General features: G+C 45.9%; 1 protein-coding gene across 2 annotated transcripts in view; it reads left to right on the forward strand.

The window, feature by feature from the left end:
* Positions 1 to 14597, forward strand: part of drosha (drosha ribonuclease III) — a 68202-nt gene that overhangs the window by 25105 nt on the left and 28500 nt on the right. For both annotated transcript variants that reach the window (XM_086101566.1, XM_086101567.1), the window contains exons 20-23: positions 294 to 353; positions 3680 to 3779; positions 4913 to 5015; positions 12700 to 12770. In XM_086101566.1, coding sequence (XP_085957692.1) covers positions 294 to 353; positions 3680 to 3779; positions 4913 to 5015; positions 12700 to 12770 — 334 coding nt within the window. The remainder of the gene's footprint in view (positions 1 to 293; positions 354 to 3679; positions 3780 to 4912; positions 5016 to 12699; positions 12771 to 14597) is intronic.

Raw genomic sequence — 14597 nt, forward strand, 5'->3', positions numbered from 1 at the left:
ATTTTTTTGACAAAAACAATCTGCGTTTTGAAAGGTAAGGCCATTCACCAGATCCCTTTTCTCAGCGTATTCACGGCAGAACAAGCAAGCAGACGTGTCGACCGTTTCTGGAGTGCCGGCCGTCGTCCTTGCGTTCTTTCTCCTTGGCAGCGAGCTCAGCAGTGGGGGAGGAGTGTCTCCATTATCTGCCGTTTTGGCTCGGCATCCATGCGCTGCTATTCTGGTTGAGTGCGCTGCGTTGCGTTTGTTCTCTCGGGTGTTTCATGTTGCTCTCTTTCATCCCTCGTCCTCAGGATCAATCACAACGAGAGGTTGGAGTTCCTGGGCGATGCTGTCGTGGAGTTCCTCACCAGGTGAGGGGGGAAAAAAGGTCTTGCCGCCACTCCTGATAGACGCAAGCGCTAATTGAAGGCGACGGCAAGACTGTCAGCCGTTTCCTTCCTACCACTTCACTCCCCTTTTTCTCTCGTCTTTGGGTGTCTGTCACGAACGAGTCTTCTCTGCACCTTTGACGTGCGGAGACAGTGATTTGCTGGTAATTGGAAGCGAGGATGTAATTCGTACCTCCCCCAAACATGCTGCAATCTTTTTTTTTTTTGTTTTTGCGCCGGCCTGCTGTCATGACAACTTGCAATTAGCTGTCTGCAACGCTCAGCGTGTTATTGACTGCTGGGTGCACGCAGTCGGTCACTACTGCCCGCCACTTAGCCCAGCCTTGGACTAATTATACGTGGCCATTATTAATCGAGCACACCACCTACGACGACCAGCATGGTCCTCGAGCAGGATTTGACCACAAAATGGGATGATTTTTTTTCCCCCCACAAAATAATATAGTTGGTAGAAAAAGCATGAAATGGGATCTGATCTTTCGATTGGAATCCATTCAACTCTGTAATTTAAAACAAATGAACAAAAACAAGTACTAATATAAGACAGTGTTTTTGCATTGAAATAAGACTGAAAAAGTGGGGGTCGTCTTATATTCGGGGTCTAGACATTCGACCCATTCACGACGCTAGATGGGGCCAGATACCATTGAAGCGAATGCTGAACTTGACTCCCCAGGCCAAAGCAAACCCCTGTCACGAAGAATAAAAATGAAAATAGCGGTAGCACAAATAAGAAAAATAAAAAATAGCGGTAAGAAAGAAAAGAGAAGGAAATAATAGAAGAGATAACAGAAAATGGAGAAACGTAGCGACAATCAGGAGATTTTCTGATTTTGACTTTTGGCCTTTCGAACATCGGCCAGGTTAACCGGCAGCTGAGGAGAAGTTATGAGAAGTTATTTACATTTCAAAAACCAGAAGCCATTCATTTATGAATGTGATTGCACTTTAGTTTATATATTTAAATGTTCGGACATGAAGATTTGAATGAGGCAAAATAACATGCTTTTTCTCTCAAATATATTGTTATAATCATTTGTTTCAGATGTACAGTACTGTATTTTATGTATAAAAATTAATTTGGTGTTCAAAAAGTCTATTTTCAAACTTGAGTCTTGAAAAAGAGGGGGTTGTCTTATAATCAGGGCCGTCTTATATTTGGGCCAATACGGTAAAAGATTCAAGAGCAGAGCAAGATTCAAAATGGCTGTTTCGGACCCCGTTGTTGGGACGCATTCACCCTTCATGCACTTTTAGACTCAAGCGTCACCCTGGACTGGTCACCAGCCAATGATTGGGCATAGAGATGAACAAACAACTGACATCTGTGGACAATCCAGAGTCTTCAATTGACCACGCATTGTTGTTATTTAGAATGTGGGAGGAAGTAACAGAAGAAAACCTACGCGAGAAATTGCCTTTTTCTTGATTTGTTCCCCCCGCCCCATGCTGGCTTAAGTGCAGATGGAAAAAAAATGAAGCATGTCTCATTGGTTCACAGCCTCTCACTTTGTGAGACAACAAAGAATTGCCCAGCACTTCCCGTCTTGCCATCCCCTGCCCACGTCTTGGATTGTTAGCGTCGGATGAGACATGCTCAGCCTGCGTTCTGGCTCTCTGAATTATTTATCAGCCTCTTGTCCAGTTAAATGGCTACAGCAGATCTAACCAAATGTCTGCACCCCTCAAAACACACACACACATACACATACACACACGCTAACGCACACACAGCATGCCGCCCCTCGGAGGCCATCTGAACCGGTGATGTCCAGCCAGCAGAATATTCTGCGCATGGGAGCAGCAATGCGGGGCCAAGCCCGCGTGGCGACGGGTTCTGGTAGTACTGTAGAGGAAGTCTGGAGGACGCTTTTAAAAAGCAGATGATGTAAAAGAAACAAGTCCTCTTGCAATATTTGCAAGCAAAATATTTCAGAGGAACGAGCGAGTCGAGTTCAGTCATAAATCATAGAAAGTAGCTCCGAGAGCAAGGGTGTGTAAACGTAAGTCTTCAAGTACTCTTTGGATTAAAAAAAAAAAATTCATAGAAGGGCCAGGTGATTGATTAATTTAAAAAAATGCTACAATGTTATAAAATTATATTTGTATTTCTATTGTATATAAGACAACTAAATATATGTAAATATGGTTTAATTTGCTCATAGTTTATGATCCATTACTGGACTCCTCTGACCTCAAGTAAACTTTCAATCATTTTCCATGGAACTGTGTTTTTTTTTTTTCATTTCAAGCGCATTGTTTCCCGGCAAACATTCCAGCACAAATTTGGGCAAGGGAACGCCACCTGCGTTCCCGTGCCGCCGTTAATTACAAATGGCAGAATTAAACGGCTGCCGATGATTGGGATGAAATCAAAACGACACGCCGCAGGTTTGGCCAACGCCGGCTCGTAATGAAAATGGAAGCGTTTGGCTGCGGAAGCCAGCTGTGAAACCGCCGATGCGTCGGCTGGCAAACTCCAACCAGCTCGGGCCTGGAAACGCCTCGTAAAGTCATCTTGAAAAGTTCAATGAATGAATCACGAGGGAGAATAACTCAACCGCCTGCCTTAAAACGACCGGCGACGGGTTGGTGTCCGTTGTGGATTCCGATGCCAAAGAACTTTTCAACCATTTTCGATGGCGCTTATCAAATTTTTTTATGGTTGACGTCACTGGTGAACTTTTTTTTCCCCCCGTAATTCTTCAAGGTATATTTGGCTCATCCTCAACACCACGCAAAAAAAAAAAAAAAAAAAAGCCTCCACTGAAATATCTGACATTTTTGGGTGGTTAATCAAGTGTGTGCTGACTTCCATTTGACATGAGGTTGAATGTGATTGTTGACACGTCCTAGTTAGAAGAGGGTGTGCTTCTTATTTCCTCGCTCAAAAAGAAAATGAATGTTGAATGTAGTTAAAGGTCTTTTTTTTTTCATGCAGAAGCTCTTGAAATGATTTCTGTTGGTCGGAGCTTTACAGGCATTTGAACAGGGTGTGTAGACTTTTTATGCTCGTTGTTTCGGCTAACAAGCGTTCACATTTACAATTAGGGGCAATTTTTGGCATGGGAGGGCAAACCTTTGTCATTTTTCAAATGGGCAGATAGGCCATTTAAAGATGAGGTTAAAAAAAGTTTTACGTCTGCAAATTTATGTTGAAGATCATTCGAATTCATTGCCTTGTAATTGTTGATACCCTGAAAACTGTGAAGCAGACACGCAAGCCACTTGGGCCCCGTGCTGCCCTATGAAAGAACTTAATGGAATGTGCGTGTTTGTTTTGGCAGTGTCCACTTGTACTATCTTTTCCCCACTTTGGAGGAAGGAGGTCTGGCCACCTACAGAACAGCCATCGTGCAAAACCAGCACCTTGCCATGCTCGCCAAGGTGAGGAATCCTGTCAAGTTTGCCATCCCCCCCCCCCCCCCCCCCCCTCCTGCATTTTGCCCTTTCAGGTTTGTAATTGGAGTTAAAAGGTTGTTGTTTTGGGAGAAGAGACCAGGGGTCCCGGGGGAGCCCCTGTTCGTCTTCCGGAAACACTATAGGGTTCAAACCTCGGCAAACCGTCATCCCTTCCCCTCCTCGTGCTGGCTGAGCTTGTTGGAGTGGTTCGCCAACTCAAGTGCACAACAGCAACGGCGCGAGAACGCAATTAAAAACTTGCATCTTTCATTCAGCTCCCCGTTGAATACAAAGATGCGGCCGCTCCAATCGGCGTTAGCGCAGCATAGCCGTCCGCCTCGTTTCGATTTGCCGCTCGTGCTAACGTGCGAGCGCCGTCCTGCGCCTCGCCCATTGCCAAGTTAGCGAAGCGTCTGCTGGAGAACGCTCGTAATTATGTGTTCAAAAAATACTGTGTGTCTATCTGCACAATCCGCCTCATGGAGGACTTGAAAGTAGGGAATGCACACTCGGAGTTGGAGCCTTCGTGGAATGCGGCGTTTGAGTCACAGGGGGTGGCATACCCCCTACGGTTATCTGCCGTAATTAAGTGGCGCCCTGGCTCTTTGGAGGCACTTTAGAGCAAGTCAAGTTGCAGTTTGGAAGTTTGCAAAAATGTCGCACCTTATTTAAAGCCATATCTTACAGCCTTCAATTTGTTCTGTGACCACATGAATGATGAAGAATCTTCTTTCACGGAACCACTGCACAATAAGTTGCTGGAATAGTATTCTTTTTTTTTTTAATAGAAAATAAAGAATATATGCCTGTGAGTATTATCTGTCTACATGTGTTGCTCCACCACATGTGTTGGTTACTGAAAAGGTTTTGAAACCGCAGCTAACGATGGAAACTGTTAGCATGTCAGAAAATGCCCTTTTTAATACAGATGTTGTTTGAATAGTATTCTTTTTTTTTTTAATAGAAAATAAAGAATATATGCCTGTGAGTATTATCTGTCTACATGTGTTGCTCCACCACATCTGTTGGTTACTGAAAAGGTTTTGAAACCGCAGCTAACGATGGAAACTGTTAGCATGTCAGAAAATGCCCTTTTTAATACAGATGTTGTTTTCCAGAAACTGGAGTTGGATCGCTTCATGCTCTACGCTCACGGGCCGGACCTGTGCCGGGAGTCGGACCTGCGGCACGCCATGGCCAACTGCTTTGAGGCCCTCATAGGTGAGTCTCTTTCACTAACAGCTCGACTAACACTTCAATTAACATTCCTGATGAATCATGCAGAAATAAGTCAATTGCGTTGTCAAATAATAATTTGCGTCGCAAGCCAACACTTGTTTTGAGAAAGCTTCAAATACGGCGTCCTCTTGAGTAAAGTGAAAAAAAACCCAAATCAATCTTACTTAACATGTTGCGATGCCTCTTCAACCTCGGTCAAATCTTGTTGTTGTCTTTGTGTCGGATCTTTTTTCCATTCTGTTCCCTTAAAACCTTACTTCGTTTTAGCTATTAAGATCTTTATCCCGAGGATAGGTTCCTGTCGAGGCGTTAGATCCCGGATGGCGTATGGACCTTTATTGACCTCGGGAGATAGTTTCACCTACGGCCGAGCGGGCAGGCATCCCCCTTATTGCCCTTGCTCTTCATTGCCTCGCGCACACGCGCGCGGCGGTCCCGGCGAGCTAAGATCGGCTCCTGGAGAGCTGCAGCGTCGGCAGCTTTTTCTTATCTTATCTCCATCCTGATTGCCGCGCTCGGCTACAGAGAGAGCGCATCGGCTTTCAAGAGATCTTCCTCCTCCTCCTTCTCCTCTTCCTCGCGTCAAGCGGTGGAGGGGGGGGGGGGGGAGAAGTGCTGACTGGCACAGTGGCCCCCCTGTCGGCCGCGGGGCCCCCGCACTTGTCACGGGTTCATTATCGACCCAGACAAAGTAGTAATCTATTCTGTCCCGTGGCTGTCGGCGGCGTTCTCATTGCGGCGCAGATCCGAGCAAGAGCGGCATGCTGGAAGCCTTCTCGCTTTCATCCTCTCCGAATCCCCCTCCCATCTCCAATTTCAACTTAATAAAAGTGATGAATAAACACGTTGTTCTGAGGGAACCTGCGTGAGGAAAAGTGCTGTCAGAGACACACTGCCAAACAAGCCACACAAAAAATAAAAAGAAACGGCAGACGTGAGGAAAAGTGACGCGCCTTTGAGGGCGTCACTTTCCCGTCTGATGTCGCCCTTTTTTCTCTCACTGGGACTTTTTGTCATCTTCATTTCAGTTTTGGCGCTCAAACGCCTGCTTCGAGACTTTGTTAGCGAGCCGTCTCCGACTTGCTCCGCGTGTCTTTTTTTTTTTTTTTTTGCTCTCGCTCGGCTTGCCTCGTTTCCGGCACTCTCATCTCTCGGCTTTTTGGCTGTTATTAGCTGGGAGACGTGCCACGCGCACGATGAGTCATGCTGTCACTTTTGCCCCCCCCCCAAATAACAAATAACACTTTCCCCAAGTCTCAGCAAGCAGTCGAGACTATGTGCAAGACAAGCACACTTTATTTACCTTCCGAGATAGAATTTGTTTTCAACAGCAGAAGGTGCGAAAGCATTTCTGGCATGGATTTAATAATCCACATTGCTGCCCCCTATAGAACTGAGAGGAGACCCCGGTAACCTCAATAAACATCGATTTGATTTCTTCTGGTAAAAATAATTCACACTCTTGTTGTTTTCTTTTTGCCGCTTTTTGTTTCATCCTCCATCCTGTTGAGGCAGCACATACGTTTGCCTTCAATTAACTCATTGGGTGGCGTTGAAGTGAAATGTCATCAAGGGGAAGCCTAACGAGCAGCGCTAGCGACGGAAATTGTCGTCAAATGACATTTTTCAATGAGCGTGGGCGGAGAAAAGTCAGCTGTGGTATGATCTTAAACCTGGGAAACATAATAACTAAATAACTATTGCAAGCAGAGGGCAGCATTGAAACTAATAACATGATGTACAAGCACACACACACACTACTAAATACTACTACTACTCACTAGCCTGCCAATAGTTTGTAAAGTTTTGAGCAGAATCGGTGATTTGGGTGTAACCAACCAATGTTCTGCAGCTGTTCTTAAAAAAAATAGCGAAAGAAGTTGGAATCTTTTTATTTTTATTTTTGTAGATGAAACAAGAGAGTCTCAGCTTTCATTTGGTAGTTTCTGTTCACAGCATAAAATAGTAGTTCATGAGCCTTGAAAGTTGAGTCAGAATGCCATAAATTGTGCGTGTTCTTATTTACGTTTCAGATAAAAACCATTGACCTTTGCTTTTTTGCTGGTTTTTTTTTTTCCCTTTGGGCATGTCGAGGCGGCACGCCTGTTGAGCCTGAATTCATGAATTGCTTCGTCTGCATTTTTTTACAACGCACTTTGTTTCAGTTAAACAATCGCCTGTCTTTTGGTTTCCTTCTGCCGCCCGTCCAGACAGTGCACCGATTGGACGCTCCTTCCGTTTCAATCGAACCCGTTCACTGTTTTCTCATTTCTCCTGAAGCCTTGTCGAGCCTGTCGCCGGGTCGTGATATCGACAGCCTCACGGCGGCAAATATTAATTAAGTTCTCCACGATGGACACAATTCCTAATTACCCGATTGATTCGTCAAGCCCTCCCCTCGCTGCAGGGCGCACACGTGCGAATTAGAAATGCGCCTGGCGCTTTTCCTCCTTTCTGCGTTTTGAAAGTCGCCGGCCCAATATGACGCGCTCCTAACATTTTGAGCTTGCCTGGCGGCGGCGGGCGCGCTAGCAGCTTAGCGCGCGTGTTTTTTTGACCTTTGTTTTATTTGTTTCTCTGGCGCGGTGACCGCTGAACCTGCGCTGCGTTGCAAGTGGCAGATAATCTGCTGCTTTGCATGGGCGCAATGGAGAATGCGTCCGTCTCCCGAGCCGGCGGCAGGGCAATTCTCCGGCGGAGAGAAAGAGGTAGAGAGAGAAAGGCGGCGAGGCAGCGAAGGAATGGAAAGCAAAGGCATCTGCAATGCAAATGGGTGCCCTGCAACCCTGAATAAGTGTTGAATGGAAATCTTGCTTTTCTGATCCTCTGTCATTAACTTTTGCCAGAGTGGGCCATTCTCATTTGGGCTCTTTTGGCCTGCACGCCGTCCTGTTCTCCAGCGCCCACTTTACCTCCTTCGTCTGCAGAAAACCCACTCGACGTCTTCATAGAAACCCCTCACCCTCCTGTTTTGCCTCTCAGGTCCTTGACTCCGATAAGCCCTCCGCGGCTTCCTTCCGACTGAAAGGAATCGAGAGAAAGCGGCGGTAGCGGCGCAAGATGAAGAAAAGAGGGTCTCTTCTCTGTTTTTATGGCCCTAATTTCCTTGTACAGTTGATCTGTGGATTATACGCTGCCAGCAGCCATTGGGGATACAGATGGTGAACCTTTTGTGAGGGCTCTCTCTAAGCCCTTCCTATTAAAAGAACGGAGAGAAAGGATTATCTTCTGCTTGCTGAATATCAGATTCGCGCACAATGCATGCGGTGTGTTCACTGAGCGGGCGCCGTTCCTTTTGTTAATTGCAGCAATTGTAGCTGCCGCTTTTTGGGGGGGGGGTAGGGTTGAGGGCTTGTTCCTCTTGACTTTTTGAAAAGCAAGATGTTTGATGTTGCAATGGCCCCGGCTCCTTTTATTATTATTATTTTTGTCGTCGCTCGCTCGGAAAAGTTTCTTTAATGTGTTGTTTTCCGCATCCGTCTGCTGCTTCAGCCCCCATTGAGCTGAGAGGGAGCTTAATATATTATTTGACGGATTAGAGTCTGAGCGTTTTTGAATAATTCATTCCGGGTTATTAATGTGACTGTCAGCCGCTGGTGTTTCGTACGTCCCCGACTCGCGCTTTTTAATGGTCACGGAAGGCTCTCAGACGTTGGAAAAATCCTGTCCCAAACATCGAACAGCCAGGCTGGCACGGCGGAATGAGGCTTCTGACAGATGTGGACATTCGTTAGAGGGAAGGCTGCTCCTGGAAAACTTGCCGTGTGTTCTCACTGACCTCTATCAAACGTACATGCTGCACTTGCTCACTGCTCCACTTTTGGCTCACACTCTCACTTTACTGACTTGTCTGCCCCCCCCCCCCCCCCCCCACCCCCTCTTTGACCCTTAAATCCATATCTAAGCATTGTCTGGTCTGTTGTCCAAGGGCACCCGGCAAAATGAGAGTCACTTCAGCGTTCAACCTGTGTCTAATGCTTTAAATGGCCCCACAGGTCAATGCCCCCTTTTTTTTTTTGTCTCTGGGTTGAGAAAAAGCAAGTAGCTGGCAGATCAAGTCAATGGAAAGCTACACTCTATGATCTCAAGATCAACACAAGAGTGCAAAGGTGTTTGTGAATCGGAATATTGAATCTCCAACTGTCAATTAAGACTTGGGGAAAATAGACACAACAGAGCTAGCTAGCTAACTGCACCGAGCTGTTGAACGAAGGCAATCAAGTTGATCTCAAGAAGGCGAGGGGAGACTCAGGCTGGACTCCAAAGTGCGTCACATGGACCCCATCTTAGCCCCCCCCCCCCCCCCCAACATCCAGAAACAGAAATGCTGAAAAATAGTTTTGTGTTATCGCCACAAATGAATACTTTGTATTTGGCAGCGTTTGAGCGTATTCAGTAAATATCTTCAAACATCTCATGGATCCCCTTGCCGGGTTTCCGCAATGCATTGATAACAAGGGATGTCCTGTGGCAGTAACTCGGTCCAGCTGTGGAAGCCGTGCGGTGGTTTTGGCCCGGTCATGCTGCTGCCGCCGCTGCAAACGCGATGCCGTCATCTTAATTGCTAGCACCTCTTTGCGGCTGCGTGCCGCGGCTGGCAGCTGCAGCTCGGCAGGCTGCCGGGCCGGACCGGAGCGCGCGCGAGCACGTTCTCCGTTTAATGATTGCACCAAGTTGTGCAATTTATTGGAAAGCTTTGGGGCACCCTTTTTTTTTTTCTTTCACACCGACAGCCTCCTTGTCAGGGCCGCTCCGGCGTGAATTAACTGCATATCTTGCTTTCTTCATCCAAAGGCCCTTTGATTGACACCAAAGGTGTTGCTTTGAGATTTTTAATACCTTTTCAAATCCCCTTGGGGGCTCCACTGGTTTCTCCCACACGCTTTACCACCCCCACCTTCCTTCATGGTAGAACTTTTGAAAATTTAATCAGTGGCAAAAAGTTTGTGTTTCAATGACTTTGACGCATCCGTTTGGGAGCTTTCCAAATGCGCCCTGTCATCAAATAATGAAGTTAACTGCCTCCTGGACACACACCCTTCGACTCATCTCGCTGGCGCGCACGCACACACAAATATATGATGAGCGGTAGTTAAAAGCCATTGAAATGCTTTTCTTACAGCTGGTCTCCAGAGGCAACATCTGTCATGTAGCAGCATCTCAAACTCTGCAGAAACCACAAATCCCCAGTGCCGACACTTAGCGGAGAGCATCCCGGGAAGAGGCCCCGAGAGCTCGATGCGGTCGGGACTTGCGCCCTCCTCCCCAACCAAAATTACACTTGACTCGCAGCACATCTGAAAAGATTTAAACAGTGAGCTGCTTTTTTTTTTTAACGCAGCGTTTACGTTCAGGCCACATGTGCCGAGTGACTATTTATATCAACACTTCTTCTCCGGACACAGGGGGAGAATACCTCAACCCACGTTGAGTTTGGAAAAAAATGTTGGGGGGGGGGGTGCGTCGACTGTGGCAAGCCAACACGTGATGCCTGAACAGCTCTCTGAAAAATCTGAAGAAAGCCACTTTTGGGAAATGCACGATCACAAAATTGCTGAATGGAGGAAACCATGATCGTGATGACTGCGGAGTTTAACATTAAAATGAGAAGTCAAGTCAAAAATTACAGCAACAATAATATGTGTTATATCCACTAGTTTGCCGGATATGAATTTAGCAGCATCCACCTCCCCTTTTTAAAATTAAAAAAAAAAAAAATTTTAGTTGACAGCAAATGGCAAAATGGCCGCCCCCTAAAATGCTTAATTCATATTTCACAAATGCAATTAATCAGAATGCCGTGTAGAAACGAGTGGAGCCGCAAAGAACATCCTTTGACATTTTGAATCACTCAATTGCATGAAAAGTGCTTTCCACAAAGTACAAATCTGAATTTTGCTGGAACTCCAAATTTTACATCCTCAGTCTTTGCACCGAGTGCGACGTTCTAACTTAAAAACTCAAGGCCAGATGCTCATTTATCAAAATATGATGTTGACGTACTTCTCAAAAGATTTAGACTGCGTTTGGTTTTGAGATTATATTAGCTCTCATTAGATTTACTTATTTTTCCCCAACTCTTGCAACCAGTCCCGGGTTTTTCCTGCCTCTCGGCCAAACTTAGCTAACCGCTGCAACCCTTAATGAGGACGAGCGCTGTCCAAAAACGATGGATGGGTGAGCTCTCTGCATCTTGAAAGTCTGAAACGACTTTCGAGATGTGATTTCCCTTTAAAATTAGAGCGGAGAGAAATGAACTTTGCCGCTTTTAGTCTTGACACAATTTTCAACCTCAAAGCGAAGGCCGCGTGACAATTATGTTTTTAAAGGCGGGTATTGACGTGATCGCGAGCATATTTAGACTACGCGTGGTGTTAGGACGGGTCGAAATGACCCGTTTGGCCTCCAATGTTGTCCTTTTTAGCTTTTGGGCTCGACGACCCGTGTACACAACAAGTGAGCCGCGGGCTGCGTCTCACCGGGTGAAAGCAAGCCGTCAGTAGACTTAATCACATTTGAACAACATTTGTTCCACGCCAGGACACACCAGCCCGGCGTGCGCGTGCCGTGTTCTATTTGTGTTTGCCCTTGTGTGTTTGTCTTATGTTTGTATTTCTTGATGGGCTTTTGCCGCGCGGCGCTCCAAATGGCCCGTTTGCCATCTGAAAGCACTTTTCCTTCCCAGATGATGAATCCCTCATATGTTTTTGATGTCTTCCATGAAAGCCGCTCGTGCCTTCCCCCCCCCCCCCCCACCCCCCGCCACTGCCGCACGCCCATTCCCCGCGCCTCATTTATGCGCGTCATAAAAAGGGCCCGCATGATTGTATACCCAATTTGCCAGGTGCTTATTACTTTTCCAAATTGAATGAGCCGCCCTAAGTGTGATGGTTGCAAGTTGCGCGCCGCTTAAAAGCACTCTGATAGTTGCAACGAGTTAAAAAGAACAAAAGCGGCGGAGGAGAGCTGACTTGCCGGTAGAAGAAAGATGAGCCAGATGCCGCAAATCATTCCCGCCGAGAGAGAAAGAGAGAGCGAGAGGCACGTTTGTGATGTTCACCCTGCCAGCAGCGTTCCTACATTCCGGACCAATCCTTTAGTCCAATTTATTTTCTCTTCTTCCTCTTTTTTTTTTTTTGGTGTCGCTTGGATGTTCCCTGCTTGCATAAAACCGTCTTTTGTTTCCAACGCCGATAAACAAAGTCGTGTGTTATTTTATGTGTTTAAATACTTGCTGTGACTTTTATTGTCCATAGTTGGAAAAATCGGAGTCATTTAGCGTGGGGTAGTGTTTTTATTGCAGTGACATGCCTTCTTCCGCTTCATGCAAGCCTTGAGGTCATTTTGCATCCCCCCCGCCCCAAAAAATAAAAATTCAAAGCAATATGAACAATCATGCTTCCAATGGAGCAATATCTCCGTCCATTTTCTCCAGCGCTTGTCCTCATTAGGCTGCCGGGTGACTTTTCGTCACTAGCCAATCACGCGCGACATGAAGATGAACCTTGATGCTCGCATTGATGCGCAATTTTGTGTCCTCAGTGAAATGAACATGCATCCTTTTGGAATGTGGGAGCAGCCCAATGTAATCGTTGCGAATGATTTCAATTGTGTGCTTATTTATGAAGTTGTAGCATGAATCAAGTCTGGATGATGTCTGGCGCAGGTGCCGTTTATTTGGAGGGCGGCTTGGACGAGGCCCGGCAGCTCTTCGGACGACTGCTCTTCAACGGACAGGTAATTTTTGCCGTCTCATCTGGAGCCGCCTGTTTTTCTCTTTCCTCTTGTCAGCCGTGTTTTGTTTTTCGTCACTCCCAATCAAGCCCGACGAACGTTACTCCAGTCTTGGTCAAAGAACCGTCATAAACACCGGCGTTTCATTCGCGAGTAAAACTTCACAGGGAGATGAAAGTTGGCCACGAGTTGACACACGGTACGATTTGCCAACGCTGCTTCACAGCTGGTACGTCTGCTCTTATTATTTTAAGCAATGCATCCAGACATGAAACATGGCTCACATTTGCATATTTATTTTCAACCAACGCTATTTGACTACTGATGCTCTTGGATAAAAAGAACGAAGTGTGTGTGTGGGGGGGGGGGGGGGTGTGAAGAGGGGGGAGCATCTGAAATGTTCGGCACTTTGAGATGGAGATTTAATTTAGTTGTCTTGCTTTTAGTGGCTTTCAATACACTTGTCAATAATGCAAAAATAATAATAATATGCACAAACACGGCCACAACATCTAAAGCCTGGAACCTAATGAGATGTCGTCCACAAGTTTTGCCTTTACAAAGTGCTCAATTTGGATTGAGACTGTCAGCTGTGCTTCCATTTTGCCAAATAGGGGAACCAAAATATGAGGCAGAAGCTCTCAGTGCAAACGGGTCCTCGCTTCCCGATAAAAATCGGGAACTGCGCGGGAACGGAGATGAGTTCGAAGGACATCAGAATGTCACGAGGGGAGTAATCGCATGTATTCACTGACACCTGTGTGAATGAACGCCCTGACAGGATGCTGTGATTAAAAAAAAAAAGCAACACAGCCTCACCCAAAATATCTAGGACGAGCACGTTTTTTGAAGTACACCTGAAAATACCCCAAATTGCCTCTCAAATGGCAGCTTCAAACCAAAATGGTCGACTTCTTATGTCTTTTCAAACATTGGTTCTTTACACTTTTTTGGGGTGGAATTCCTGGACGTGACTCCTTGGGCTCGCTTGCTAAACTGAAACATCACAATGGAAAGAAGTCAAAAGTGAAATATATATGAAGTGCAGAGGGGGAACATTGCAGTGTGCAGCAAGCTGTTGTGTGAGTGTGTGTGCACATGTCTGTGCGCGTGTGTGTGATTGTCAGACATGAATAATTGATGAATTCTTTAGTATTTGCATTTATCTTGGTCCTGAATGTTATGAGTCAATTAAACGACTGCGGCAGATCTCAAATAGGCACACACAGAAACCCACACAAGACACGAGGCGGTCCAGCCAAGTCTTTTTGATCCAGACCTGAGAAGATGTTTGACGCCGCACATCAAAAAAGTTTGAGGACTAAATATTTGAACATCCCACAGCACAAAACTAAGGAGGGAGGGAAATGATCATGAATTATGGATCGCTTCTCCCAAAAGTCAAAGCAGCTGGAGATCGCTCCAAGGATTAAAAGTGATCTTCTTAATTCAACTGAAATGTTTCAATTTACCACTTCAACTCCCCATCTTCATTATTTTCTTTGGGCTCCCCTTTTTCATCCGTTCTTATTAAACTTTAAACGTCGGAGACATTTGAACTTGATAAGTATGCCGATATTCCTCTTCGGTAAGGACGTATTCCATCCGTGCTCATTAAAGCTTTTATTGTTTGGCTTTCCTCGACACTATCACAAAGGTAATCCCTTTTAAATAGGAGTGTTTTTAATCTGACGCGGATTAGCCTGAGATTTATAGGAAAGAAGCATTTAAAATAGTTTCATTAGACAGGGGGGAAAAAGTCTTTTTAACCTACTTTCCAGAGGTAGCAGTCTTGAATTTGAACACGAACGTGGACTCAAAGGGGTACCA

This window comes from Hippocampus guttulatus, chromosome 21, assembly GCF_054856545.1.
Source record: "Hippocampus guttulatus isolate MCC_2025c chromosome 21, RoL_Hgut_1.0, whole genome shotgun sequence".
In the NCBI taxonomy this organism is placed as follows: Eukaryota; Metazoa; Chordata; class Actinopteri; order Syngnathiformes; family Syngnathidae; genus Hippocampus; species Hippocampus guttulatus.